The sequence below is a fragment of the Brettanomyces bruxellensis genome, chromosome 8 (genome assembly GCF_011074885.1).
Source record: "Brettanomyces bruxellensis chromosome 8, complete sequence".
In the NCBI taxonomy this organism is placed as follows: domain Eukaryota; kingdom Fungi; phylum Ascomycota; class Pichiomycetes; order Pichiales; family Pichiaceae; genus Brettanomyces; species Brettanomyces bruxellensis.
This window is the reverse complement of record NC_054689.1, coordinates 157,284-185,256: the sequence shown is the minus strand read 5'-3', so window position 1 is coordinate 185,256 and position 27,973 is coordinate 157,284. Positions and strand designations below refer to the sequence as shown.

The 27,973-nt window shown below is 40.2% G+C and overlaps 12 protein-coding genes across 12 annotated transcripts; 6 read left to right on the top strand and 6 right to left on the bottom strand.

Annotated features, from left to right (window-relative positions):
* Positions 1-245: 245 nt before the first annotated feature.
* BRETT_000300 (uncharacterized protein) lies at positions 246-2,800 on the bottom strand (the record flags this gene model as incomplete). The annotated part of the gene is made up of 2 exons (XM_041278869.1): positions 246-835; positions 859-2,800. 2 exons carry the CDS (start codon positions 2,798-2,800, stop codon positions 246-248), a joined length of 2,532 nt encoding a protein of 843 aa, XP_041137083.1.
* Positions 2,801-5,282: 2,482 nt separating this feature from the next.
* Positions 5,283-7,985, top strand: BRETT_000299 (uncharacterized protein; the record flags this gene model as incomplete). Its single annotated transcript, XM_041278868.1, has 1 exon — positions 5,283-7,985. The coding sequence occupies one exon, from the start codon at positions 5,283-5,285 to the stop codon at positions 7,983-7,985; it is 2,703 nt and encodes a 900-aa protein (XP_041137082.1).
* A 570-nt stretch (positions 7,986-8,555) lies between these two features.
* Positions 8,556-9,082, bottom strand: BRETT_000298 (uncharacterized protein; the record flags this gene model as incomplete). Its single annotated transcript, XM_041278867.1, has 2 exons — positions 8,556-8,954; positions 9,038-9,082. 2 exons carry the CDS (start codon positions 9,080-9,082, stop codon positions 8,556-8,558), a joined length of 444 nt encoding a protein of 147 aa, XP_041137081.1.
* Positions 9,083-9,462: 380 nt separating this feature from the next.
* RPL33A (60S ribosomal protein L33A) lies at positions 9,463-10,204 on the bottom strand (the record flags this gene model as incomplete). Its single annotated transcript, XM_041278866.1, has 2 exons — positions 9,463-9,767; positions 10,186-10,204. The coding sequence occupies 2 exons, from the start codon at positions 10,202-10,204 to the stop codon at positions 9,463-9,465; spliced, it is 324 nt and encodes a 107-aa protein (XP_041137080.1).
* A 449-nt stretch (positions 10,205-10,653) lies between these two features.
* Positions 10,654-11,301, bottom strand: BRETT_000296 (uncharacterized protein; the record flags this gene model as incomplete). The annotated part of the gene is made up of 1 exon (XM_041278865.1): positions 10,654-11,301. One exon carries the CDS (start codon positions 11,299-11,301, stop codon positions 10,654-10,656), a length of 648 nt encoding a protein of 215 aa, XP_041137079.1.
* Positions 11,302-11,644: 343 nt separating this feature from the next.
* Positions 11,645-13,168, bottom strand: BRETT_000295 (uncharacterized protein; the record flags this gene model as incomplete). The annotated part of the gene is made up of 1 exon (XM_041278864.1): positions 11,645-13,168. The coding sequence occupies one exon, from the start codon at positions 13,166-13,168 to the stop codon at positions 11,645-11,647; it is 1,524 nt and encodes a 507-aa protein (XP_041137078.1).
* A 935-nt stretch (positions 13,169-14,103) lies between these two features.
* BRETT_000294 (uncharacterized protein) lies at positions 14,104-15,972 on the top strand (the record flags this gene model as incomplete). The annotated part of the gene is made up of 1 exon (XM_041278863.1): positions 14,104-15,972. One exon carries the CDS (start codon positions 14,104-14,106, stop codon positions 15,970-15,972), a length of 1,869 nt encoding a protein of 622 aa, XP_041137077.1.
* A 78-nt stretch (positions 15,973-16,050) lies between these two features.
* BRETT_000293 (uncharacterized protein) lies at positions 16,051-18,546 on the bottom strand (the record flags this gene model as incomplete). Its single annotated transcript, XM_041278862.1, has 1 exon — positions 16,051-18,546. The coding sequence occupies one exon, from the start codon at positions 18,544-18,546 to the stop codon at positions 16,051-16,053; it is 2,496 nt and encodes an 831-aa protein (XP_041137076.1).
* A 798-nt stretch (positions 18,547-19,344) lies between these two features.
* BRETT_000292 (uncharacterized protein) lies at positions 19,345-21,831 on the top strand (the record flags this gene model as incomplete). The annotated part of the gene is made up of 1 exon (XM_041278861.1): positions 19,345-21,831. One exon carries the CDS (start codon positions 19,345-19,347, stop codon positions 21,829-21,831), a length of 2,487 nt encoding a protein of 828 aa, XP_041137075.1.
* A 1,212-nt stretch (positions 21,832-23,043) lies between these two features.
* On the top strand, positions 23,044-25,311 carry BRETT_000291 (uncharacterized protein; the record flags this gene model as incomplete). The annotated part of the gene is made up of 1 exon (XM_041278860.1): positions 23,044-25,311. One exon carries the CDS (start codon positions 23,044-23,046, stop codon positions 25,309-25,311), a length of 2,268 nt encoding a protein of 755 aa, XP_041137074.1.
* An 821-nt stretch (positions 25,312-26,132) lies between these two features.
* BRETT_000290 (uncharacterized protein) lies at positions 26,133-26,879 on the top strand (the record flags this gene model as incomplete). The annotated part of the gene is made up of 1 exon (XM_041278859.1): positions 26,133-26,879. The coding sequence occupies one exon, from the start codon at positions 26,133-26,135 to the stop codon at positions 26,877-26,879; it is 747 nt and encodes a 248-aa protein (XP_041137073.1).
* Positions 26,880-27,310: 431 nt separating this feature from the next.
* BRETT_000289 (uncharacterized protein) lies at positions 27,311-27,817 on the top strand (the record flags this gene model as incomplete). Its single annotated transcript, XM_041278858.1, has 1 exon — positions 27,311-27,817. The coding sequence occupies one exon, from the start codon at positions 27,311-27,313 to the stop codon at positions 27,815-27,817; it is 507 nt and encodes a 168-aa protein (XP_041137072.1).
* Positions 27,818-27,973: the final 156 nt, after the last annotated feature.

The window sequence follows — 27,973 nt, the reverse complement described above, 5'->3', positions numbered from 1 at the left end:
AAAAATAAAATAAAAATGAGAGAAGCTAATTCTACTATGCGAGTTCTAATATTTTTCATTCAGGGTGCGATACGCACTCACTACCCTCATTACTAATACATTTTCTGATTTGTATGAATCCTTGATTTAAAGATAGCACCAGCGACCCACTAAACGTTCCAAATTATTTTAAGTGATCGTGTTTTCAAGTAATATAAAACCTCCAATATACAGTATAGAAAAAAAAAATGAATGCGTTCATCCTTTCATATTCTCCAAACATCGTTTTCAGACAACATCACGGTGTTCTCCGCATCCAACTTGCCCAAAGCTGCCTGTGCTTCCCCAGCACCAAACATGTCTTCTTGAGGAAGTTTGTTGTTGATCAAGCTCACCAATTCATCCACCTTATACGAAGGCCTGGACACTTCCTTGAATACTGCAGCCATAGTCCTCTTAAACAGAGTGTACCTACTTTCAGATATCGAACCACTCACAAAGTTTTCATTCTCCTTCTGTGGAATCTTCTTTTGTAGAATTTTGTGGGGTATTTCACTCTGCGAAAGCTCCTCGTCCGATTCTTCCTTTTCATCTTTATGAAGATCAGGTTGTGTAGGTATATCCTCTGATTGTCCTGTGGAAAGTTGGCTTAAACCTTGGCTCACAGCCTCGACATCTGCATCCTGCTGTGTGCTCTCCGTTTCCTTTGCGGGCTCTTCAATATTAACCATTCTTCTTTTCTTTCTTGGTGACTTGTTCACCTTTTTGGCATGATCTATTTCCTTGAAAAGTGAGAATCTCAAAAGACGCTCTGCAGTTGACACATCTTGCAAGTCAACCGTTGTGAGAGACGCACCTTGGCATGTGCTGTGGATAAACGAATTAACGTCTCAAGGGTTCTTGCTGTAATCGGCGATGTTCTTGTGTTCTTATTGCTGTCATCGTTACGGAAATCGGAGTAAATATCAATGATCATATTGGATGAATTTTCAGTTAAGACTGGATGGATCCGCTGCTTGGCATACTGAATGTACTTCTTGAGGAATTCAATGGACACAATTTTCTCTTGCTCGCCACTCTCTTGTTTTGGCATTTCGGTCTCGGAATCGTTCGAAATTCCATGAAGCATTGGTTCGTATTTTTCAAACACCTCTGTTCCCATATTTTCAGCATCCTTTTCTTCAGACGCAGGCTCTCCGCCCACTGCTAAGGTGATGGTTGGCTTCTCTCTTATTGGTTCACCTTCACTGTAACCTTCAGGAACATATCTATGCATGTTCAACACATGTCGACTGATCTGCCTGTCCTTTTCCTCAGAAATATCATCCGTCACAACAAAAAGCAAGTCGAAACGTGAAAGCAACGAATCTGGAAGAGCAATATTCTGCTGAGGCGACTTGAATGTATCGTACTGACCATAAATAGGGTTAGCAGCTGCTAAAACAGAACAACGAGCATTTAATGATGTATGTATTCCTGCCTTAGAAATAGTAATAGTTTGTTGCTCCATAACTTCGTGAATGGCCACTCGATCAACATCATTCATCTTGTCAAACTCATCGATACAGACCACACCTCTATCAGCAAGAACCATCGCACCTGCCTCTAATCTCCGCTCACCTGTTTCTCTATCCATTGTAACAGCAGCAGTTAAACCAACGCCAGAAGAGCCACGTCCAGTTGTTGCTATTGCCAAAGGTGCAGTGTTTAAAACGAAACGAAGCATTTGGGACTTGGCCGTAGATGGATCACCAACCATCAAAATGTTAATGTCACCTCTCAAGTGTGTTCCGTTATCCAAGTTCTTTTCGACACCGCCAAGTAGCATCAATAAGATAGCCTCCTTAATAAATGGATGGCCATAAATGGAGGGTGCCAAGGACTTCGATAGTAGTTCAAAGATGTTCTTCTCTTTTGCGAGCATGTTGATATTCCTGATATCATAATCGGTAATTTTTTCAATGGCCCTAACTGCCGTCGACCTCTCGTGCAATGGGTACACAGAGTTTCCTATGATGACGACCTTGAAGCTGGCAGTGTTGTTCTGACCTCCACCAAGAGAACGGAAAACACCAATTACCTCAACTCTATCTCCCGGTTTCACCTTATCCACAAGATCATCATCCAATATCACATCTAATGATCTTGGCAACTGACCTGCCGGTGCAGTTTCTGGAAGCTCTTGAATTGTTATTGTTTGGTGGTCTCTGTACTTTGAAAATCCGTACTCCATAGTAAGCTTATTTCCTTCTGGATCTTCAGTTGGATATATAGCAGGTGTAGTAATGGGGTTGAAACTCGTGGTTTGATCTCTGTACTCTCGTGAGTGGAATCTTCCTGTCTTCTCACAGTAATGAATTGATTTGATAACCTTCGGACGAATTAAAGATGTTCTTGTAACAACACCACCGACAGAAACCATCTTGGAAAGAAAAGATGAATTGATACTTCTTGGAGTCAACTGATGTGCTCCAAATGCTCCCCTAAATCCCAAATAAAAATCACTATCGGCTGTCAATTCAGACTCAGAAAACTCGTATGGATCATATATAGCCATGACTGCATCCTTAAGAGCCGATTCTGCTGCTGGTAAGTAGTCTGCTGGTTCATTCATGATTCCGTTTGCATATTCGGCATCGAATTCTCTGAGTTCATCCACAGATATAATCAACCTACACTGACTTCGCTGAAGCATCGTTTTGATTGCATCCTTGTAATCTGTTTCATTGTCTGCAGAATCTAAGAATTCTTGAAATCTTCTCACTCTTTCACCATATAGAGCATCTACTGCTTCCGGAGCAGTGCCTGTATTTTCTTCCATGATATTCTTTCAGATTTATCTGATCTTATAAACCTATACTTTTAAAAAAAAAGTGGAAATTAGTGTTATCAGGGTTGGAATGATGTTAATGTTTTTGCTAATGTTTGGGAGTGTACATTTCTCACGTTTCCACTTCAAATAATTGCTTCAAATTTTACGTTTATTCTGTTTTAAATTTTTTTGTTTTTTGCATTGCTCGACGCGTAAATCTTGAAAAATTTCCCCCTTCAGTTAAATTAAATGCAACTAATTTAACCAAACAGGAAAATAAATTCTAACCCTCAAATTTGAAGTATTTTTGTGGTGTTAGGATGCGTTAGTTGTGACAAACTACCAAGTGACATTGAAATGTGTTATATTATGAGCAATAGGGGTGCTGAAAGATGTGATTTGATGAATAAAGTTTATTTCCAGGATTCAAGGATAGTTGTAACATGTTTAACCGAGATTAACGCTTGATATATGTATTATTACTGAAATAAGGATTTATGTATTAGAGAAGAATTTAGTTTTAAGTTGCTCTGTCAAGTTAATTTTGGTAAGGTTTTATTTTTTTCTATGCTTTTAACATCATCAACTTAAATTAATATCGTTAACAACTAAATACATCTATTTCCAATTTAACAGCAAGCGTATGGAGATACATTAGTTACAGAAATGCAAGAAAGCATTGCAAATATACTAAAGGACTAGTTTTAAGAGTAAAAGTCGATCGACCAGACGATCTGCTATTCAATTGATAAACGAGAACAAATTAGAAGAAGGAATGCTTCGGGATATTACGCATCAGCTTCATTCAGATAAGTTACCGGATACGGAAAGCAGCTTTCCAAGTAAAACGTCTGTCCTTGTTCCGATAAAATATGGAAAAAGTACTCTTGTAATGTTGAAAATGATATGGTGTACAATCGAGGGAATAAAAATTTCCTTTTTCCCTATTATGGCTTCTAAGAGTTTTTATGATGGCGAAGCAAGCTGAACTCTGCAGAATAATGAGAGCTGCATGAACCACCGATTGGGACAAAACATTACAAAAAGAGCACATAAAGGTATCGTTGCGGAAATACTGGGTGATCTACTAAATGAAACGGGGCTGCTGAGTATTTCATGTTTTGTGCCACAGCAAGTTAGAAAGAAAAGCGATGTTTGTGTTTATTAATCGTTAATTTTAAGTAATTTGTCAAAATATGATCAGACCAAAGATGAAAAAGTGTACCAAAATGCTCAAGTGTAAATAAAGTTTAAAAAATAAAAAAGAGGGGAGAAAATAAAACAACACACAAACAGACAAAAATTGAAGTGCAATTCCAATAAGAAGAGAAACTAAAACATGTGAACTGCATAGGAGTACTTCAAACGATTAAAAGATAACTAACGAAAATTTGATCAGATTAGACGACTGCACAGGCACAAGAATGGAAAATGTTTGAAGTGTATTTATTGTTTTTAGTCGAGGTTGTTTTACGAGTTGATTACTAGGGAAACGCAGCGTTAGGACTAACCGATGAAAGAATAATACTAAACAGAAAATCCAATTAAAGAAATAATGGTTAAAACGAATGTACAGATATGAAATAATGTGGTAGTGAAGTTCTAAAGAAAAATGGTGCGTGCCAGAGAAAACTAACCGTTTTTTCTGCTTTAATACCATATGAAGCCGTGATATATTTACCAATTACCTAAACAAGGTTTTCAGTAAACGCTGGTAGGAATAGGTGTAAACAAACAAAGTAGGGAGGAAAAAAAATACTGGGAGAAAAAAAACTTTGCCCAATACAGCCTAGTGAGGAACCGAAAAAATAAAAAAAAAACATTAAATCTTATTATCTGAATATCCCTTGGGGCTACATTTTTGCTAACTCTGAGTTTATTGACAGTTACTTTTCCACTCTTTTAAAGTCTCTTTTGATCTTATTTATTCTTCACACCACTACGTTGACTCGTCACAAACCAACTAAGAATTCTACCCTTTGAACAAGAGAGTACCATATCAAAGGACTTTTCTTGTGCAAACCCTTTTTTCATCATACGCTTGTTTTCGTGCTTGCATTGAAAAAGGAAGCTTGCAAAGGTTAAAAAGTTAAGTTAGAACAAGTGACTATTGCTTTATACATTTAATTGTGATAATATTGACAGGAACAAACACAGGTTGTGGTTGTTCTTCAGGATTGACTAGAGAAACGAGGTTAAATTCTGATACAAGAAACAAGACACATATATATACATTACTGGGAACATCAGACCATTTACAGTCCTAGGAACACCTTAAATAGATATAGACAGAGATATCTTTATAAAAAGTCTGACTACACGCGGGAAGATCAGCAGTTTCGAAAAAACAATTATATATTGCGTTCATTTGTCGCATTTGCATACCTTGGAACTATTAGCGCAGATCCTTGTTTATTTCGCTGCTTTACAGATCTAGTTTAGTGCCACATTCATTTTCCTTTTTATACCATTGCATAACAACGAGTGAAGAATGTCATCAGAAGCACACACAAGACCAGAATTAGAAGATTCGGGCATTGTTGCCGTTAAAGGTTCATCGCATCATAATAATACGAGGCCTAAGAGAAGGGTCCCGAGAGAGGTTCGATTTGGATGCTACGTCCTAGGAGCGACGCTAGGAGAGGGCGAGTTTGGCAAAGTTAAGCTCGGCTGGAGAAAAGACGGCAAGCAGCCTTCACAAACAGCAATAAAGCTGATTAGACGGGATACCATTCCACAGGGATCGGAAAGAGAGAACAAAATCCACCGTGAGATAAATGCCTTGAAACGCCTGCGCCACCCGAACATTGTGAGACTAGTGGAAGTTCTCCAGAATGAGAAATATGTGGGTATAGTGTTGGAATATGCATCGGGAGGTGAGCTTTTTGACTATATATTGGAGCACCGGTGCCTCAAGGAGGCAACAGCTTGCAGACTGTTCGCACAGTTGGTGTCGGGAGTGGACTACATGCATTCGAAAGGCCTGGTTCACAGAGACTTGAAACTGGAAAACTTGTTGCTCGACAAGCACAAGAATATCGTGATCTCGGACTTCGGGTTCGTGAACTCGTTCAGAAACCACACAGATCTGATGAAGACAAGCTGCGGATCGCCGTGCTACGCCGCCCCGGAGCTCGTGGTGTCGAACAAGCCGTACAAGGGGACGAAAGTGGACGTTTGGTCGTGCGGAGTTATACTATACGCGATGTTGGCGGGGTACTTGCCGTACGATGATGATCCACAGAATCCAGACGGGGAAAACATTGCCCGTCTTTATCGGTACATCACGACGACGCCGCTTACATTTCCTGAGTATATAACGCCTACACCCCGAGATCTACTCAGAAGAGTGATAGTTCCGGACCCAGGTAGAAGGCTGTCTCTAAGGCAGGTGAGATCTCATCCGTGGTTGGCACCACATGCACCATTCTTGTCGGTGACTCCTGTTGAGTGGGATCGGAACTACAACACGGCCAGGTTGATGATTAACTCAACCGACAGAGCACACCATCGGTATTCTCTCATGGAGACACCGATGGCCATGCAGACTTCGAGAAGAGCAGCCTCGTTGATGATCAACCCGCATTCGATAAGATCGTACAGCTCAGGAAAAGCATCTTCATCGTTTTTATACTCGCACCCCGCTGCACCACAAACATCCAAGATGGTTGCCATCTCGTCCTCTCCTTCCAAAGAGAGCGGCGAAGGCTCGGCAACGGAAAAGGCAGCATTGCTTGGTGATGAGCCCGGATACAGGGAGGCGGATGGATACGAGGATGAGGATGAAGATGAGGACATGGAAAGCAGAGAGGACCAGGAGCGTAGAAAACACGAAAAACCACGGTGGAAAACGAAGTCTTCGAGGCCGATATCGGCAGCAGTTGTTCCGCAGAGCCACCAATCGCATCGTGGGGAGCCGTTCCCGCGGTACTACCACCGGCAGAGCAACTCGACGGCCAGTATTGCGTTGCAGGCCGTGGTGGAGAAGGACAACGCGGAGCATTCGAGGCGAAACAGTCTTTTGTACACGTCGCAGGTGCAGCACGACCAGCATAGCTTCCCGAAGCCACTGGCTTTGGCTGGATACACATCCTACGAGACGAAAAGAGGTCTCCAGAGAGATAGAAAGCAGCCTGGCAGCCCGGCAATATCGACAAAGTACCACCCTCGGGCAGTTCTGGTGTCCAGGCCTCGGCCAACATCTTTCCATCCTGGAATGGCGGCACCCTCGTCTATTCAGCTTGGTTCCAGAGACTTATCCTTCATGGTTCCCCAGTCTGGTGAGGTGAACCCAAAGAGCTCTCTGGCAACTTTATCGACATCCAAGTCGAACCGGAACTCGTGGTGCCAGCCGAAAATCAGCGAGCCCGCCTTGGACATGAGTATGGTGAGTGGAGTGCTCACCAAGCTGGACAGTATGAGTCTGACTGAGAGTGAGGGCAGCTCGAGTCCCCGGCAGCACGAGAAGAGACGCTCCATAGCATTGGATTCGCTTTCTACCGCGATGGAGATTTTCTCTGTGTCGGAGAAGAACGAGGAGTTGGTTGAGGACGAGAAGCTGGGTCTTGAGGGTGTAAACACAGACACTTTATTGGGAAAAGAGCGTGCTTTCGGTGACAAGCGTTCTGCAGGGGATGATGCCGAGAAGACGTACAGGGAGAAGGAGTTACAGGCCGAAAGTGGAGAGGGAGCAAACAGAACAGAGAGGGAAAGAGCAGAGAGAGAAAGAACAGAAAGAACACAAATTACGCAAAGGCATCCAGCCAGCTCCAATCGGACAGTTTCGTCTGAATCTCATCATCACCATCACCATCACCACCATCACCATGCGACCCAGAGCGAGGACTACCAGAAAATATCTGCGGACAGTCAGGGCCACGTGTCACGGATGAAGACAAGTGGCTCGGAGAAAGAAAATAGAATGTCAATCGGCACCTCAATGAGCAATAAATTCAAGCGATTCAGTCTTCTCAGCTTCTACAACCGCGAATCCAGCAGTAGCCCCCACTACACGAGCCAGAATGCCACAAAGCATCTGTCCATGGCTGTTGGCGGACATAGGGACCGCGTTAATGCAGGCAGAAGACCCTTGGTGCAAAGAAATGGTGAGGCTGTTGGAGATGATGCTAAAGAGCAACCGTCAACGGCAAAGAGAGTGATGGATTTCTTCAGGAGGAGAAGCATTCGCATTTAATGTGAAGTGTGCACCATGGCTTAGTTCGTATGCTTTGCTTTGATTTGCATTGCTTTGATTGCTTTGATTGCTTTGATTGCTTTGATTGCTTTGATTGCTTTGTTTCGGTTTATTTTGCTTTGTTTGTTTTGTTTCGTTATCTTCGTTTGCTTCATTTCTTCATTTCATTTCGTTTTAACACGATTGGCGCACGGTGGTCGCGGGGCTTTGTATGTACGCAGTTTTCTACGAGTTTGTATTTATATGTGAACTGAATTAATTCGATATAGCATCTGATGTAGCTATGGCATGCTCCTAATGCAGTTGGTAGCAAGGTTATATCATCAATGTAAACTAACCCAATACTGCACTGAACTCCAGCAGTTTAGATGCTTTATCTGATTACGTAAGAAGCCACCTCAACCACTCCGAACCAACCTACATAAACTACGTAATCTTCCACTAATGAATTGAATAATAATAAATAAATAATATCGAGATACATCACCTTATACGTGCATCTGCGCTCGTATAGATGCTTGGTGTTTTGACTTCCACACAATAGAGAAGAATGAAGAATAACAGATTTACTCATTTCTCCATACCCTTCAAGTAATCCTCCTTAACTGCTTCCCAGTGCTGGTCTCTGTCAGAGTTGTACTTCTGGAGCCACTTGGAAGGTGAGTTCTTCATAATAATATGCTTCCTTAGCACCCAAGGCTTGTGTGTATGCGAAGCAAAAACAACACTGTTTGTTTCAAAAGACTCATCTGCCTCTGGCTCTGCCTTTGTTCCGCGGAAGTTTCCCGTCAATCTCAAGTCTCTAACAGCCATATTCTTGTCCCATTGATCTGTCTTAATACGAGGCCTAACCCAATCTTTGTCTTTCGTTGGAACATCATAGTGCGATTTTCTGCTTGGTCCTTGTGAATTTCTCGTCAATGACGATATTGTGATTACATTCATTCCACCTCCCGCTAGAGCAACCAACTGTTCAAATAATTAGCATTCGTTGTTAGTAACTTTAATCGCATCAATCATGTATTTGCGATCCAATTATCCTCTCTACTTACGCCTAGAATGAGGGCATACGGATAGAGCCCTTCCCAAGGAATCATGCTTAAAGTTGGTTGTTGGTAATTGCTTTTTGTAGTTAAGGGTTTCTATCCGTCTACTGTTAATACATTCTAACAGTGTAGCATAGGGACCGCTGCTTTCTAGATAATTAATTTGCTTTTATTTATTTTTTTTTCTTTTCCCACACATGTTAACAATTCGCATAAATCTAATTTGTTCCAAAATCCTGGACGAGTGTACGGATGTAAAACCAAGACTTAATATATAACTATACACTATCTACAACATGCAGTGCAAATTCAACACCAAGCAGATTCAAATCCTACCAATATATTTATTTAGCTCGGAGAAAAAGAGATATATAAAACATTAGACAAAAACAGAGAAAATTAATACATGTCTGTGGTTCTATATAATCCCCTTAGATGTTGGATGGGTAAAGCATGATTCTAACAGAAGCGCCGAAAGTCTTTGGTGGCAAGTTGTGCTTGAAGTGAGCTCTGACTATACCCGAGTTACCGTGAACTCTGGTAACCTTACCCCAGATGCATCTGATCTTAGTACCTCTGACGGCCTTTGGTGCTCTGTAAACGTATGCAATCTTCTTTCCCAAGTAGAACTTAGCGTCATCTTTGTTGCTGACACCCTCGATCTTGATCAAAGAGCACTTTGGCTTGGTGACAGACTTAGATCTCTGGTATGAGACGTGCTTGCCTTTCACGTATACTATAATTAAAGGTTGATGGTTTGTTAGTATATATGTTTCCAAAAATTACCTTATGTTTTCCCTGCTGAGAACAGGCGTGATGCTTAATCATAATACTTAAGCTGTTACAAAAGTGATCCTTGCTGTCTCATCTTCTGTAACGGATTCCTTATCCACTTGCTCCTGCTTTCATTTCTGTAATTTCGACATTTAGATATTTCCACATGACCATTACCTCTGCTACTCCCAACCTGAAACATTAATAAATATAGTATTCCTGTTCAAATGCTTGCACTCCTCCTAAAATGTTTGACGACTTGTTTATTTTCCTCATAACTCCAGTTGACCGTTCATTCAAAATGCATTTCTCTTAGCACCATAATTGATTAAGCAATAACACACCAGTTTGGCCAGTTGTATTCAGTTCCGTTCACTTACGTCTGTGGGATTCAGCCATTTTTGATATATTTTGGATGTCTGTAAGATTCCTTGTTGATAAAAGGATGTATTATAACCTTCAAAGATATTGGTTAACCTTCAATCAAGATGTTGTGCACAGTTCTGTTTTCAGGCATGATGAAAAAAAATAAAATGAGACTAACAAAAAAAAAATTCACGAAAATCTGCCTAGTAGGATGAAAAAGATGTATTCGCGCCTACATACTGAATACAGGGTACGGGGTGATCGCGACTAACGGTCAAGGATGAGAAAAAATGGCAGGAAAAATAAATATTTTCACTAGGGTTGAGGTGTGGTTTGTGCACCCTTTGTCTCATCACGTGTATAATCATTTTTTTCCGCGAACCTCCACAATGCTCCTATTAACATATTTCTTAAAGAGAACGGAGGCACTTTTAGATAGGCTATCTATTTATTTGCTATGTACTATTATGTATTGGGCGATCTTACTTTTTATTCTCTAAGAGTAAGAAGCTGTATTCAAATTCACCCTCTTTGTTACCTGAGAGCTGGAATTCACCGCCTAGTCCCTTGCTTTTAAGATATTCTTCAAGATCATCTAAACTTCTCTTCTCCCACTGTTCCGCATCAAACTTTAAAAACGTGTCCATGCTCACTTTGACGGGGCTACTGATCTTGGTTAAAAATATTCTATCAACAATATGCCCTTGTGCACTCATGGCAGAATTGTAAACTTGGGCACCTCCAATTATAAATACCTCCTCTATCCCATGTAAAAGCTTGCTTTGCTCTATAGCCTTCTCTAGAGAATCCTCTATCTTTAGGGTGTCAGGATGTGCTTGGAGTTCGCTTTTCAGCTGCTCACGGTATTCATCAGCATTCTTGGATAATATTACATTAAGCCGTCCTTTAAGAGGTCTAAACCGCTTTGGAATTGAATCATATGTATTTCTCCCCATTATAACGATGTTCTTCTTATTCTGATCTACAGTTCTTGTCGTAACTTCCTTGAAAAATTTCATATCCTTTTTCAAATGCCAAGGTAATCTACCTTTACTGCCAATACCAAATTCTGGTAGCAATGACGCCACAATAATGGAAACTTTCATTGGTGCTTTCCTTAGAGTCTGCATGATAGGATGTTAACGTGTGCTTGATTTGTACAAGTATGCTACACATGAATTGTATATATGCATATACCCATGCTTTACGCATTGCTTTCTTAATTGTTCAGGCTAAGCGCGTTTTGGCGTTTCAATTATTTTTCATCCACTGTTACGCAAAGAGACTGCACCGCCTCGAATAATATAAGCATCCCCGGTATCTTTAAGGAGGATTACATGTATATACTTTCTGTATATACAGCTTTCTGATACATATGTGCCAAGCAGTAACCGCTCAAAGAAACACAAAAAATTATTTACCGGTGTATTAATGCGATGCTATCTATTCTATACGGGAATGGTTAGTGGGAATTTACTGCATCCAAAGTCTGACAGTTTTATCTTTTCCACCACTAGCGACTTTTCCACCATCAACCGACCAATCAACAGCATAGACTTCATCCTTATGACCCGGAAGATCACAAAGAAGCTTTCTGGAGCGAATATCCCACACCTTGAGTGTAGAGTCCTTAGAGCAACTGACCAAAAGCCTTGAGTCCGAAGACCAAGCAGTTTGATAAACAGGAGCAACATGTCCCCGGAGAGATGCAATAAACTTTCCTGTTCTTCCATCCCAAAGTTTAACAGAATTATCAAAAGATGCAGAGGCAACATATCTTCCATCGGGGGAAAATGAAACATGATTAACCAATTTTTGGTGTCCCGTCATTCTATGAATTGGCTTCGTCGAATGTTCTGGATCCCATAAAAACATAGTAAAGTCATCACTTGCACTGACAAGCCGCTCAGAATCTCTACCGCCAACTCTGGCAACCTTATTGTAGTTCTTTAAAGCAAGCTCCCTCTCCTGTTGCTCATTCTGAGGCTTCTTACCTGTATGATCGTAGGCACCAACTCGAAGTGCAAAGTCCGTAGAAAGAGCAAGATGATTGACCCAATGTGCATGCGCCTTTAAAGTTTGAGTACATCTTCCATTTTTGGCATCCCACACCTTGATGGTTTTATCGTGAGAACCAGAGTAAATTAGATTTGAACCACCCCATTTCACACACGAAACGGCACCTTTATGACCGGACATAGTCATCAAGCAAAGCCGTCTTTTCGTATCCCAGACTTTGACTGTTCCATCTTCAGATCCTGATACCAGCTTTGGACTTTCTCCCGGTTTCACAAGATGTAAAGGCTCCCAGCAAAGAGAACTAATCCATTTCCTATGGCCTTTCAACGGTCCACCAATATTTTTGCCTGTTTTGGCATCCCATAATCTAATTGTTGTATCCATTGATCCGGTTGCAATAACATCTCCTCTTGGAGACCATACAGCACATAAAACCCAGTTTGTATGACCCCGAAGAGTATGTTGAACCGTTTGAGTGTCACAGTCCCAAATCTTGGCCGTTGAATCTCCTGCTCCTGTAACCATCCTAGAGCTTGTATTTGGAGCAAACTGTGCAACTAATATGGTAGATCCATGTCCGGCAATAGTAGCCGAAGCCCTGGTAACAGGTCTGACCTTAAACACTGCCCTTGGCGTGTAAACAAGTGTCAAAAAGTCCTCTGTTGTCTTAATGCCCGGCTTCAAAATCGATGTATACAAATTATCTTTAATGTCTATCTGATCATCTCCATTTTTCAGTGCAAACGAATACGGAACATAATCATCTGGAGTTCCATTAAGCTTGTTCAAAAGCTCCTCCAATTGCTTCTCTGTGATTCCACCTGGAACCCTTAAGGAGCCTCCTATTGATTTTCCTGTGTCGGATGCTTCAAACTTTATTAACACATTAGGTAAGTCCTTCGGAACTATATTCACTTCCCTCGGCTTTTGTGCCTCTCTCCTTTGCCTTTTTGATGGTGGTGGTATCAAAGTCGACATTTTCCTTTTTTCGATCCTGCTTTAATAGCTTAAAAAGAGTCAAAAATTTGTGTACTGACCGAAGGAAGTTACAATTAGTGTATATCTATATAGCCGCTTCTTATGAGATTGAAGGTACTGAAATTTTTTTTTTCAGAAAAAAAAAGTCTAACAATTACATTGTTCCAGGTCGATCCCTAAAGTAACAGGTTGTATGTGAACGGTGAGTATTTATTTCCAGATTTGCAAGAGCTGGAGTAACGAATGGAAGAAAAATATATCGTGTTAAGATATATAATCATGAATAGGCAATATTAGGGTAGCTTGGAATATCCTAAAATTCCATCAATACATTCATTTCGTTTGTGAAGTATGCCTTAGGAATACCGTTCACGTATCGTCACAACATATATGTATAGCTTTTGGTTTACAGTCTTACAAAACAAGAGAGTTACATTATGGAAAGCTGAGTGATATCTGATTTTTAATTTGTATTTTAAGGAAAACGGACATATTACCTATCCTTCCGACATTAATAAAAGCGTATGCTCGAAACCGTTTTTCTTTTTTTAATTTCGACTGTTTTCTTTTGGAAGGGATCAATACCAAAAATAGTATTGATAATTCCGACAATTGAAAAACCCTTGAATATTATATTACTATTGTCAAAATAATAAATGCAAATTACTGCGATAAAAAAAAATTACGGGGTCATGTTATTAAGTTTATTTTTCACTGAAAATGAATAAATCTTCCTCCCAGTTCTATATAACTGCTTTTTGAATATAAACAGTACATAATATTGCTTCTACTTCAATGGTGACAGTGCTTGGGGTGAGGATAAATTAACTACTCTAGTATATTGTCTTTTTTTTTTTTTGCATTTTTAACATTCTGGCTGCATTGGTTTCATTGTGATGACTCTTGAAAGTATGGAATCCGAATTTAACCAAAATATGGGCACCAGCAAGAATGCAGTCTCTTCTCCGAATATTTCGGATGGAGATGATGTCTTATCGTTGCAATCTAGTGTAGATTCCACAAGCAATGACAACGAAGTGGTTCCTTTGCACAGTTTAACGTCTAGCAATTCGGTTGATTCCTCATCATTAGTATACAGAGCCCAATCGATTGCTTCAAGCTTTGCCTCGTCCGTTTCCAGAATTGGAGCACTTCATAGGGCAATCACAAGCAATGTTCAGGAAGTTGTGAGCGATATCCACGATGATAATCTTGTGAACACTGAGAGAGAGGAGGAAAAAAGAAAAACCCGTCTTGGAAGAGAGATGACTAACTTAGGTTTGGACCAGGCTATTCGTATAGCCACATACCGGTCTGAAAATCCCGAGAAGTATGATAAGATGATGCAGCTTAAGGGTAAAGAGGGCGAGGAACAACTTGAAAGAGTTGTGACTGGCGTTTCTAAAGGTGCAAAGTTGCCACCACCTGATAAAGGTTATGCTTGGGTGATGTCGTTGGTTGGCTTTCTGTTACTTCTTACAACTTGGGGCGCAAATGGCTCGTACGGTGTTTATTTGAGTTACTGGATGAATAATAATATATTTCCAGGTGCTGGAGCCAAGGATTATGCTTTAATTGGCTCCATGGTCTTGTGTTTGTCACAATCTCTTTCACCATTAGCGCAAATTCTATCTGCCATTCTGGGTATCAAGCCTGTGATGATTGTCGGCTTAATTCTCTATTTTGTTGGATATTTTGTGGCTTCATACACACATGAATTGTGGCAGTTGTACCTCACACAAGGTTTTGTTTTGGGCCTTGGTTTCGCACTTATATTTAATCCAATGAACACTCTTATGCCTGAATGGTTTGATAAAAAGCGTGGAATATCTTCTGGTATTACTGTTTCCGCCAGTGGTGTTGGCGGTGTTATGTTTTCACTTGCGTCTCAAAGCCTAATTGATCAGACTGATGATTTCAGATGGTCCTTGAAAATGATTGGAATTATTTGTCTCGTTTTACAAATTGTCATTGTAGTGTTGACTAAGCCTCGAATACCCAAGTCTAGGCTCAAAAACATTAATGAGATTAGAACAAGGGCGTCTGTCATGTTCAACTTTAAGATCCTCAAGCTTTGGTATATCCACTCGATCACCATGTGGTTTTTGTTAGTTTTGGGATGCTACATCATTTCCCTGTTCTCTCTTTCATCCTATTGCACATTTGTTGGCTTTAGTCAAAAAGTTGGTTCGGATATGACTGCTGTGTTCAACGGATGCCAAGCTATTGGACGATTGATCATTGGATTGAGCTCTGATTATACGGGCAGAGTCAATCTTGCATTGGTTTTGAACGTCGTCATGTTCGTGCTTATTTTTGCCATGTGGACTAACTCTTTTAGCTATACTTGTATTTTGTTTTATGCCATACTATCAGGATTGACCTTTGGCTCGGCATCTACTTTAAACCAGCCAATCTTAGCGGATCAGGTGAGTCCAGAGCTATTTCCTTCTGCCTGGTCATTCGAAAATTTCTTTATGGGTATTTGGGCGTTGGTTGTTGAAGTTATTGCTTTAGGTTTGAGAGATCAGGGACAGAAAAGACCCTTTATACGAGCACAGATATGTGCCGGCTTTTTCTCATTGGGTGGCTTCTTTTTCCTTTTGCCGATTCGTGAACTCAAGATTAAACTCTTCCTTAAAAAGCAACTTGCTCTCACAAAAAAGCAATTAGATGATCCCGATAGCACTCTTGATACTGAAATGCGCACCCTGCTAGAAAAGAGAAAAGCTCGTTATTCCAGAATGCTTGCTTCTGGCGTTAAGCAATACTGTAAGCGTCTTGTTTATCCTATTAGAGTCTAGATTAATTATAGTCGGATTATATTATTAGATTCAGCTTACACGTTCTAGACATATTACACAGTCATATTCAACTTTATACTAATTTAATTTGAAGGGCTTCATAGGTCCTCTCCCCATTCCCAAATGCTTTTTCGTTTTTTTTCTCTTCTTGTATGGATTCTCCTTCTGGCTGCCGTTATCTCTTGCTGAATCCTTCAGCATATCCTTCGCAGTCTTAAATCCAATTGGTGCCGCCTTTGGTATATGGCTAAACATACTGTCATAATGCATAGCTTCTTTAGCATTTCTTGATCTGTACTTTGATCGATCTAATTTGTTGAACTGGAAGAATCCTGTTCTCCTGCTTGATTTATTGAGTTGTTCTTCGTGTTTTCTTCTCTTTGCCATCTTTAATGGCTTCCCTTTCAGTAATTGGGAAACTGGCTTAATTTCATTACCGCCGAAGCCAAATCCATCATTCTCAGCAAAGCAACTTAAATGAAGTCTTTCTTTGGCCCTGGTTACAGCCACATATAAGCATCTGCACTCTTCATCCATTGCACTCTTTCTTTTTGATGGATTCTCTTCCTGCAAAACGTATTTCGAAGGTAAAATGCCGTCACATAATCCAGGAACAAATACAATTGGCCATTCCAATCCCTTTGATCCATGAATAGTAGTAACTACAACTCTCCCCTGCTCCTCTTCCACAGTTTTGCTCTGGTTGTAGTGCGATTCTTCGTAGAGGTAAATTGAATCTAGAAATGCGGTAAGAAGTTTAACTGGATTTAATTCTCCCTTATTAACAGAGTGTGTCTCAACAGATGTAAGCAAGGCTGTGCCTTCTTCCTCATCAGATACCGGATTTAAAACCTCCGTATCTGGTGGATCAAACGAGAGAAGTTGATTTCTCAATTCATCCAAGTTCTCCTTCACATCCTGCTTAATTTCATCGGGTGATTGCGAACTAGACGTTTTTTTCTGAGACACTAAATCAACCAGATTCTGCTGCTCCACGATATAATCAAACATATGATCTAACTTTTGTTCGTTCGTTAGGGATTCATTTTTAAGGAATTTACGAGCACCATGAATTGTTTTCATGTAACGTTCAATACCTTCCTTCACTTTACTGCTGAAACGTTTTCTTTTCCCCTTTACAATCTCTTTGAGAATATGATACACATTTCCTTTGTGGCCATCTTTCCTCTGTGCTTCAAATTCATTTTCAATTCTCTCCAAAGACATTGCACCCATTCCCGGAGTACAAAACTCCAAAGTACGACTAAATCCAAGCCAATCACTGTTAGAGGCAACAGAACGAAGGAAATCAACCATCACTTTAATTTCTTTCCGCTCCCAAAAAGATTTTCCATGCATAATTATGTATGGAATACTGAAATGTATCATTTCTTGCTCGAGCGCACGTGAGAGGAAGGAGGACCTTATGATCACCGCAATATCTGAGTATTTGTACTTGTTCTTAGTCAAATTCTTGATATCATTTGCTATGTGCATTGCCTCGTCCTTATTAGTAGGGTACTGATCGAAGTAAACAGGCGTGTTCTCTTGGGTGTTTGATTTGAGGTCTTTTTCGGGTCTTGCAGCTGTCTGCTTAGTTCTCATCAGAGTTTCTGCAAATCGAAGAATATTAGATGTCGATCTATAATTCTGGTCCAACTGAACTTTTACCACGTTTAGTCCAAGTTTCTTGTAATGATCTTCCATTCTATAAAAGTTGTTGGCTTCTGCATGTCGAAATCCATATATACTTTGATCTGGGTCTCCAACCACTGTAACTTTGTGGTTACTGTTTAACGCAAAAAGGTACATTAACTCTAGCTGTACCAAGTTTGTATCCTGGAACTCATCAACTAGAACGTGTTCAATGTTCCTCAAGCATTTGGGGTGCTCTTTCAGAAGTTTGTATGTCAGCAAAAGGCAGTCATCAAAATCAATGAGATTATTGTTGATTAGCGATTGCTGATATTTATGATAGACCTCAAGATGGTCCTCAAAAGCGTGATCAGACACCTTGGGAGGAACTTCATTGGGAAATTGGGCCTTTGATTTGCATGCCGAAATGAAGTATTTGTATTCCTGGATGTCTGTAGTCTTAACCTTGATATCATTAGCTCCAGATGGCTTTCCTCTGTTAAATTTAGTCTCAAGGACACGCTTTATCAATTGCTTCGAGTCAGTGTCATCTGCAATGCTGAACTTGACATTCAAGTCTATAAGCTTGCCAAAAATCCTAAGAATGCGAACGCAGATCGAGTGAAATGTTCCGATTACAAGCTTTTTCAAGTCAACTGGCACGCTTACTGTGTCAATTAGTTTGGCTAATCGGTCTTTCATTTCGTTTGCCGCTTTTTTTGTAAAGGTTGTCACGATTATATTTTGTGGCGGGATTTTCTTCTCACATAGAAGATATGCAACCCTAGCCGTTATAACTCTTGTCTTGCCTGTACCAGGACCAGCCAATATCTGAAGCACATTGGATGGAGATGTAGTTAGTGCCTTATATTGGTTGGGATTCAAAGAAGCAAACACCTTTTTGCAAGAGGACATCTCAAAATCAAAAGAATTATCCATTTCCAATCTAACGATGACCCTTGTAAACAGCTTTGCCAAAATCTCTTGTTATTAAGTGATTGTGTGATATCTGGCTTTAAAGTAGAAACTCTGTGCGCGTCCAGTATTTTGATTACAGCGAAATTTTTCAATTCGGGGTTCGGACCTGAATCGCGTTTTAATAAGGGATTTTGACGTGTTACGGATCTCGAATTTGCAATACCACATTGTTTTTATCATAGAAGAGCCAGAAATGAATGATCTGCTTCAACTATCGGTTGTTTTACAGGGGGCCAAAACTCTCATTCTATAATAATGTTTAACCTCTTGACTTTTAAGCATTTTGAAATGCAAGTTTGAAGTGTATTATTAGAAATTGTAACATCTTGCTGTGGCACATACAGGTATTAAAAATACCGTCAAAAATTAGCAAATTAATCAAATGCTCAACAATCCGTGTACAATGTTCAACAAACATATTTCAGCTGCCTTATCAAGCTTTTTAAATAGTCTCATTTCGAACTGCTTCATAATGCTCAATGATTCTATATCTAGGTCTAACCGGGTTATTTATTTTTGAGAATGAAACCTACGATATCGGCTGAATAGTTTACATAGAAAGAAATTATTAATTGCTGCGTTTATCAGTTGGGTAGGTAATTCGTATCTTTTTTTTTTTAGTATGTGATCCACCGCACCCCACAAATAATTATATAAGGGCGAACACCCCAAACACATCAAAAAGTGTATTCCACATATACATTTGATCAACTAAAGCAATTACTCATATATACGGTTAAACAAATATATTAGACATCGATGGCGGTGTTTCCAAAATCATTCCCTCCGGGAAAATGTCAAATTCTGTATGCCAAATCAAAGGTGTATATCCATCTAACATCATCGAAAAAAGATAATGTTGTTGGCTATCTTGTGATCGTGAAGCCGTTTGCTGATTCAACAAACACAGATTTTATTGTTGCTTTTATTCCAGAGACGGATGTCAGTGCTGATGATCAACAACCGTTGGATTATTTTGACCTTTATGGATTGGATGGTGAAAGATATGATTTTTACAGCAGTAATCAAAGCAGCCAGTCACAGCTGTCTAGAGCTGGTGAACAGGATAAGGATAAGGATAAACCAAAGATTGCCAAATTTATCAACAGGCCAAAAACAACATCAATGACATCGTTTGCATTTGGAATGCCGATATCGAATCTATACAGCATTCAGGTGAGGCCTAAGACGACTACTCTTTGGGAAGGATCGGTTGTGTTTCATCCAAAAGATGTGCTAGAGAAAGTTCCAGCACTATTCTTTCATGATGACGAAAGTCCAGGGACAAAAAGAGAGCAGAAACTAAGAAATAAGCAGTTCACTCCATTTGCGGAAAATTCAAAAGGTGATCTTTACTGGGGAGGAGATCGTTTCATCAGCTGCTTGAAGAACTATTGTGTTCTGGAAGAGTCCACTTTGGAAAAGGGCATGTACATGGTCAATCCGAGTAAAGAAGACATGATCAATTTTATCCCTAACGTTTTGGACGACAAAGATTTACTTAAAAGAGCGAAAAACGGTGAGCCTGTTTCAGTTTCCGATTCGATTAACTCAGTTGGCCGAGCTGTTGGTGACTTTATTACAAACGCCAAGTGGAAAATGCTTACTGGTCTTGCTTCAGTCACAACATTTGCCAAAAAGCAATTGAATGACATATCGGAGAATCAAAGCATTCCAAATCCAGTTCGGAAGATGTTTGTACAGCCTCAGGTTCAAGCAATAAATGAAGATTTCGACAGTGCGAATATTTATCTTGCCAAGTGGGCCTTGGCTGTTCAGGAGGAAGCTGATAAGTCAAGAAAAAAAATTGTGGGAAATGACTATTATAAGCATTTGGTGGAAACACAGTTGGGAAGCGGAACTGTTCAGCTAACTCCTCAGGAAGTTTCTCATGCGAGGCGTCTCAAGCCAATCAGTAAAGTCGAATGGAACTCGAAGTTTGACTCATACGGGATGCTCCAAATAACTGTACGAGAGGTGCTGGATCGAATATTTCATGGAGGTGTTGATCCTCAGGTGAGAAATGAGGCCTGGCTATTTTTGCTAAATGTTTATCCATGGGATACATCTACAGATGAGAGAAAGCAGCTAAAAGGAACTTTTTACGACAGTTATATTGAGTACAAAAATAGTTGGAAGGGAAATTTATCCAAGCAGAAAGATGATGAGCACTGGAAAGACCAAAAAGCGAGAATCGAGAAGGATGTCAGGAGGACAGACAGAGAATTGGAAATATATGGAGGAAATGCTAATGTGAGTGAAGAAGAAAACGAGGAAACGGAAACCTCTTCCATGTTCATCAACGAGCATCTTTCTGCACTCAGAGATATTTTATTCACTTATAATGAGCTCAACAGCCAATTGGGATACGTTCAGGGCATGTCCGATTTGCTTTCACCTTTATATTATGTCATTCGTGATGAGCCACTTACATTCTGGGCATTTGCTAGATTTATGGAATTTATGGAGAGAAACTTTGTTAGCGACTTGAGTGGCATGAAGGACCAGATGTTGACACTAATGGAGTTAGTGCAGTTTATGATGCCTGCCTTGTACGAGCATTTGGATAAATGCGACTCGGGAAACTTGTTTTTCTTTTTTCGGATGCTATTGGTCTGGTTTAAAAGAGAGCTATCTTTTGATGACACCATGAGACTATGGGAAGTGCTTTGGACTAACTTCTACTCTTCCCAGTTTGTTTTATTCTTTTGCTTGGCCATTCTTGAGAAGAATTCTAAGATAATAATGTCCACTTTGAACAGATTTGACGATATTCTTAGATATATGAATGATTTGAGTGGCACATTGGATGTGGATGACTTGCTAATACGTGCAGAGCTTTTATTTCTGAAATTCAAGCAGATGGTAGAACTGATTGATCGGCGTAATTCTGGACTTGGAGCAAGTAATGTCAATAACAAGCCAAAGGAGAAAACTATTGTGAGCCCTCAATTGCGTCTGTTGTTGTCACAGAAGCCGATTTTGAAAACCGAAGCGGATGTTGACAGAGGGACAAGTAAAGCTAAACCTTTAGCACAAAGCAAAGGACAGTTTACTGAAGTGGATAAGACTATTCCCGAGGTAGATAAGGCTATTCATGAAGATAATAAGACAGATAATAAAGGTGCTCCTGAAATTGATGATCACCAAGCTGAGGATACAGGAAATCCGGAACAGAAGGAAACAGGCAAATCAATCCCTAAAAATGATAAAAAACCAATTAATGCAGCAAATGAAATCGACTAATATTCATTCATTTCAAAGTACCAGTATATTTTTTTGTTGTTTTTTTACGTTTAGAATCCTTTTAAACTATAAAACAGGATTTCATTTTTTTTTCGGAATCAGGAAATATGACCTTTTGGATTAACTATTACATTTTTTTTGTAACTCTAAGATATCTGGAATTCACCTAAAAGCGGTTATGCTTATTCTACCAGAGTTAATGAAGGCATTTGAAGGGCGCTTAATTTAAATTGATTATAGTTGTGTTAAAGTTAGTGTTACCAGATTTATAGAGTGTTTCGATGTTTATTGTAGTATGTAATAGATAGTATGTATAATGATAGACAAAAGGGAATATCTTCACTTTATATAGATGTGGTTCTCGTATTGATCAGATGATATAACAATACCATCTTCACTTACTTGAACTCCATTGTTCGAGAGCTACATTGTTTTGACAAGTTGGGATTTAAACTACATTAGGAAGTGTCATGAGTGAGAAATGCCGGAAGATCAGCAGCTACTCATCAACAACAGAATTAGGTAACTTAAATATAAATTTCATGGACACCAGGATGTTATCAAAGCAACGATACCGATAATTCTGTAATAATCTGATGCCTACTGAGTCTTGGCTGCATTAATGGAAGAAGATGATACCTACTTCCATCAATGAATATTCAAGTCGATAGACGCGACTATGTGGTTTTTGTATTTTTTTTCCAGTATGCATGCTGACCAATGAGATTCATGCAGTCATGCCTGCTTTTCGAAGGAGTCCAATCCATGGAGGTGACTATATCTAAGAGCTAAAACGTGAGCGACAGAATAAATTTGAAAAGTCGGAACAAGTGGAAGAATTAAGGTGTAAACAAAAAAGGTTGGATAGGAACATAGATAACAATAAATAGTGGTTGTTCTTTTATGGATCACTCCGTAAACCCAGAGCCTCCTGGTGTAAAGACGTGGGACGCGTGATCAAACGAATTGAATTTGCCAAAAGCAAACCGAAAAAAATTTCAGATGCGAAAATCCGGTAGGGGAGGAAAGAGAAGTAGAAAAAAAATTTATGTGAAACATAGAGGGAGTGTACGGGTTTCCGCCAAATGTACGACCTTACACAAGCTCAGCAATATAACCATTTTACGAAGAACCACCAAAGGTCAAGCAAGGACAAAACAACTCGCTAAACAGCAATCGAGTGTCGGAATAAAGTTCAGTGAAGTTTAATTCATGCCGAAAAAAAGTTCGTCTTCAGCAAAACGCAAGGCTAAAACTTCTTCTGGCCAGGAAGAGCAAGATGATCATTCTTTAGTGAGCTTAACAACACTGGATAACAGCCAAGTTGCGGCAGCAGTACTTGCGGAAGTTGCGAAGGAAGCTTCTGGAACACTCGGGGATGTGATGGAGGATGAGAAAAGAGACAATTCGAAGAGAAATCACGTCAACAAGACAGCTCAAGGCAAGAACAAGAAAGGTAAACACAGGGCCACGAAGGACTCCCCTGCACCAGAAAAGAACGAGGATGCCTCTGGTGTGAACAAAGAAGAGAAGGAGATCAAGCAGGAGACGAAGGAGGAGGTATCTAACACTGGGAAAGATGAAAATAGTGAAGAGGAGAAGAGGCCAGTGAACGAGAAGAAGCCAGAAGTTGCAAAAGACAACTCAAATGAACAGGAGTTGATCACAAGGCCAAACAACGCAAACTTTTCACATCTCTTGGAGGGAAAGACGTTTGCGATATACGGCAAGACGGATGCAGTCAAGGATGTGAAGATGATGGTGGAAAGCCTAGGGGCTAAAATTACAAACGAAATGGGTCCGGGTGTTATTCCATTGGTGAGAAGTGCAAGCACGGCAGTTCCAGCCGAGTTTGACGATGGTTACACGTTTGACTTGATATACTCCATACACAAGAATGGGAAGATTCCAAGCTTGGAAGAGTTTAAAGTGAAAAGACCACCAAACCTTCCTGGAAACGTGAAAATCAACACCAGCGATCTGACCGATGCGGAAAAGAAGGATCGGGAAGCAGATATCAAATCTGTTGCCGAGTCTCTCCCATTGCCTCCAGCACCACATCCGGCTGCTAAAAGGACTCGGAAAGCATCGGCTAAATCCAAGTCAGGCTTGGCAAATGCCGATTCTGAATATACGACACCAAAGAAGAGATCGTCGAAGTTCACCGTGACGGAAGATGAAGCCATCTTGGATCTCGTGAGAAGAAACCCATACCTCAGATCTACACACAGCTTCTATGCACAGATCGCACAAATTCCATTGCTTTCGAACCACACTGGAAACTCGATCCGTTTCCGTTTCCGGAAGATTCTCTCAAAGAGGATTGAGTGGGTTTACAAGGTTGATCCGGCCACGAACGAGATCCAATTGGACCCGGAGACAAACGAGCCAATAAAAGTGAAGCATCTGCCAGGTTTGTTGAAGTCGCAATACACGGCTGAGGAGGATTACAACCTCTGTAAAGCGGTTCAGGATTTCAAGGAGAATGGTAGCAGCTTGAGCACGAGAAAAAGACGGTCGGAGTCCACCGTTCCCGAGATTGTGTTCAAGCAGATGGCTGAGAAGTATCCAAGGCATTCTATTATGTCTTGGCGCGATAGGTACAGAAAGTTTGCCTCTGTGTATGGCTTGGAGAAGTATGTGAAATACTATGATGACTGCATTGCAGCGGGAAAGAAGCCAGCGCCAATGAGAAACTTGAGTTCGCGTGCACAGAGCAGGAAGAGGGAAAGAGATTCTTTGTCTGTAAAGAGTGAGGATCAGAACGCAAACAAGAAGCCTAAGATTGAGGACTCCAAGAGAGAGGGAGAATCAAACGTCTCAGTTTCGGTTTCAGACTTGGGAGTGGCCCAAATTCAGGAGTTGGCAAGAGCTTCAGTGCAGAAAAGTTCCGACGAAGAGATGAAGGATGGTGCATCTGAAAGCTCAAAGAAGCAGGAGACAGCGGCAGACAGTGCTTTATCGCAAAGTGCAAACCTATTTGAAGATGCAGACGAGATGAAGGCACTCAATATTGACTTCACGGGATCTCTCAGCTCCCATAATGGTCTTACAGGTACAATTACACTATCTAGTCTCGAGAAAGCAGAGCCAGAGCCAATTGAAGATCGTGAAAAAGTGAATGTCGAGGAGACCATTAAAGACATCGAGGATTTGTTTGGAGACTTTGGTTCAGACATAAGATCATCCGAGCAATTATGCGAGGCAATTCACAAGAAGACTGGAATATCTGCTGCCTGGCTTAGTTACTGGTTTGACTGCTCATGCGGCATGATCAACGTTTTCCTCGATGTAGTTCAGAACTACTTGAAAACCGGTGAGTTGATAATGAAAAACCATGCCGGATTCTGGACTGAGGACCAGGACCGCATGCTATTGGATGAATCCAAGCTTCCGGATCTTTACAAACTACATGGAACCGAGTCTGTTAACAAGAGACGTGCTGCCTTGGTTGGCCAATCATCCAACGTTGTTAGCTGAGATGGAAAGTTTAGAGATACCGTTTTCATTTCGTAGCCATCCTTATTAATTATTGTGATAACCTTCATCTTCCTTTCCTTTCCTTTCCTTTCCTTTCCTTTTACCTTTCTGTTTTTCTTATTTTTTTTTATTTGTCTTTTTACCATTGAGCTTTTTCTTGCCTCATCACTGTTATTATCATTTTCCTTTGTATTATTTTTACCTACTTTGATCACTTTGTATATTCAATAATGTATTATTGGACACGCCGGGTGTAGCTGAACTTAAATATATAGCCTGAAATTTTTGCCAAGGTACCAAGCCATTCAATAAGATTATTTTACCGCGTAAGATGCAATTTTTGCAATTTTTGATGCTGGATGTATAATTTGTACGTACGGACTTCTTGACAATGTCGATGTGCTTCTACTCTACAAAAATATTTATTGTTAAAAATGGTATCCTTATATGGAAGTGTGCACAATAGGCACCTGTGCATAGAAAAAGGGGGCCAGGCAATCAATCCAAAAAAAAAAGATATCCCAAGAATAAAAAATTAGCAATTCCAGCAAGCATACTACTAACTGCAGAGAAATTCGCGGAGAAGAAAAGTAAAGCCGGCAGCGTCTTCCAAAAGGGGAAATTGATTTGCTATGACATAAGTCAAGGGAGGAGAACCAGATACAAAATTGAAAAGCTGTACCACCTGGTCAGGCATATATAAATGGAACCGGATTCCCAAAATATATGACAGTTTAGAATGAAAAGAAAAACTTTAGACGTACATACAACAAGCAAGCTAAAAGCAAGCAATCATACTAGTAATCAATTGAACTATCATCATGTCATTTAAAGGAAAGGCCACTATCATTACTGGTGCAAACAAGAATTTGGGCAAAAAGACAGCAATCGCATTTGCACAAGAGGGCAGCGATTTACTTCTTCATTGCCATAGTGCCAAATCGAAAACCGAGTGCGAGCAACTCGCCGACGAATTAACAAAGAGATATGGAATTAGGAGTACCGTTTATCAGGGCGATTTAACAGAAGAGAAAGCCAACAAGGAGTTATTCGCACAGGCAATTCAGAAGTTTGGTAAAGTTGACTATGCCATAAACAACGTTGGAATGGTTTTGAGAAAGCCACTAGCAGAGACCAGCTTGGATGAATACAACACTATGTTCAACATCAATACGAAAGCTGCTTTTCTCTTCTTGAGGGAGTCCGCCAACAAGTTGGCCGATAATGGATCTGTGGTGATGCTCACTACATCTTTGCTTGCTGCCTACTGTGATGGATACTCATTGTACCAGGCTGCGAAGGGCTCGGTTGAATATATGTGCAAGGCCTTATCAAAAGAGACTAAAAGAAGAATTTCGTTCAATTGTGTTTCCCCAGGCCCGATGGACACACCATTTTTGTATGGCCAGGAAAATGACCAAAGAGTTGCATTCTTCAAGACTCAGGCTGCTGCCGGAAGATTGACCGAGGTCGAAGATATTGTTCCTATCATCAAGTTTGTTGTTAAGGACGGTCATTGGATGACAGGTCAAAACTTGTTTGCATCCAACGGCTTTACTGCCCGTTAAGAATGCTGAACTACGATGTTCATGTTCTATTCTATAGTTTGAAATTGCACATATTTATGGAAGCACTTTTAAATAGTGTAGTATCACGTAGGCTCAGGATAGTGAAATGGACTGAGGTGAGCAAGTAAGTAATCAAAGGAAGGAAAATGTGATAGGTGCTAGGGGAGAAAAATTTGGATTGAATCGTATGAAATCAATTCTAACACATAAAGGAAATCACAGGAGGAGTACAGAAAAAAAAAAAAAAATTTAGTATGGGGTGTGGAAAAAGGAGACAAGCTTTTCTTTACACGCATTATAACTTAAATGCAGCTAGTTATTCTAAAACAACCTTTTAAACTTTTGTGCAAAATCCTTTATCATTCTAAATAATCACTATAATAGGATCCAAAATTAAGTGATTACGGGCCAGAAATCGCACAATTACCAGTATGTCGCTCGATACAGCCTACTTCATATATTTCGCAATTCACGTGCCACTCACTCTTCTTATAGATGATACTTTCTTGATTCCACAAAAATACCAACTATCTGTACAGAAGGAATTGTACAAATACCAAGTTACCCACAACAAGGACTTCTTAGCCGCCGAGTTGCCTATTTGGATGAAGTATTTTGTCGCTGTTGAACTCATTTTCCAACTTCCAGTTTTCATTACTTGTATCATCAGTTATTTTAAAAGTGGGCCACAGAAGCGGATCAGCCGCTGTCTATACCCATTCATGTTGATGTATGGATTTAATGCTGCATTTACCAGTTTGCAATGCCTCATTTACATATATGTGCAGGCATCCAGTTACGAATTGTCCACAACCGAAGCCTACAAATTGCTTGGATTGTACACTCCCACATTCCTCATTCCCTTCTTTATGTGTGCCGATATAACTTCTCGGCTCATTAAGATGAGTGGCGATTGCAAAAAAGAGAAGGTCAATTGAAAATTAAACAATGACAGAGGGGTTTCACCACTGAGGTCCCACTTAGATATACGTTTTATGATTTATCCACGTCCAACTACTATTCTTCTTTCTTTTCCCTCCATTTCTCCCTTTTTTTCTTTATCTCTCCTCCCAATTAAATAACATCATCACGTT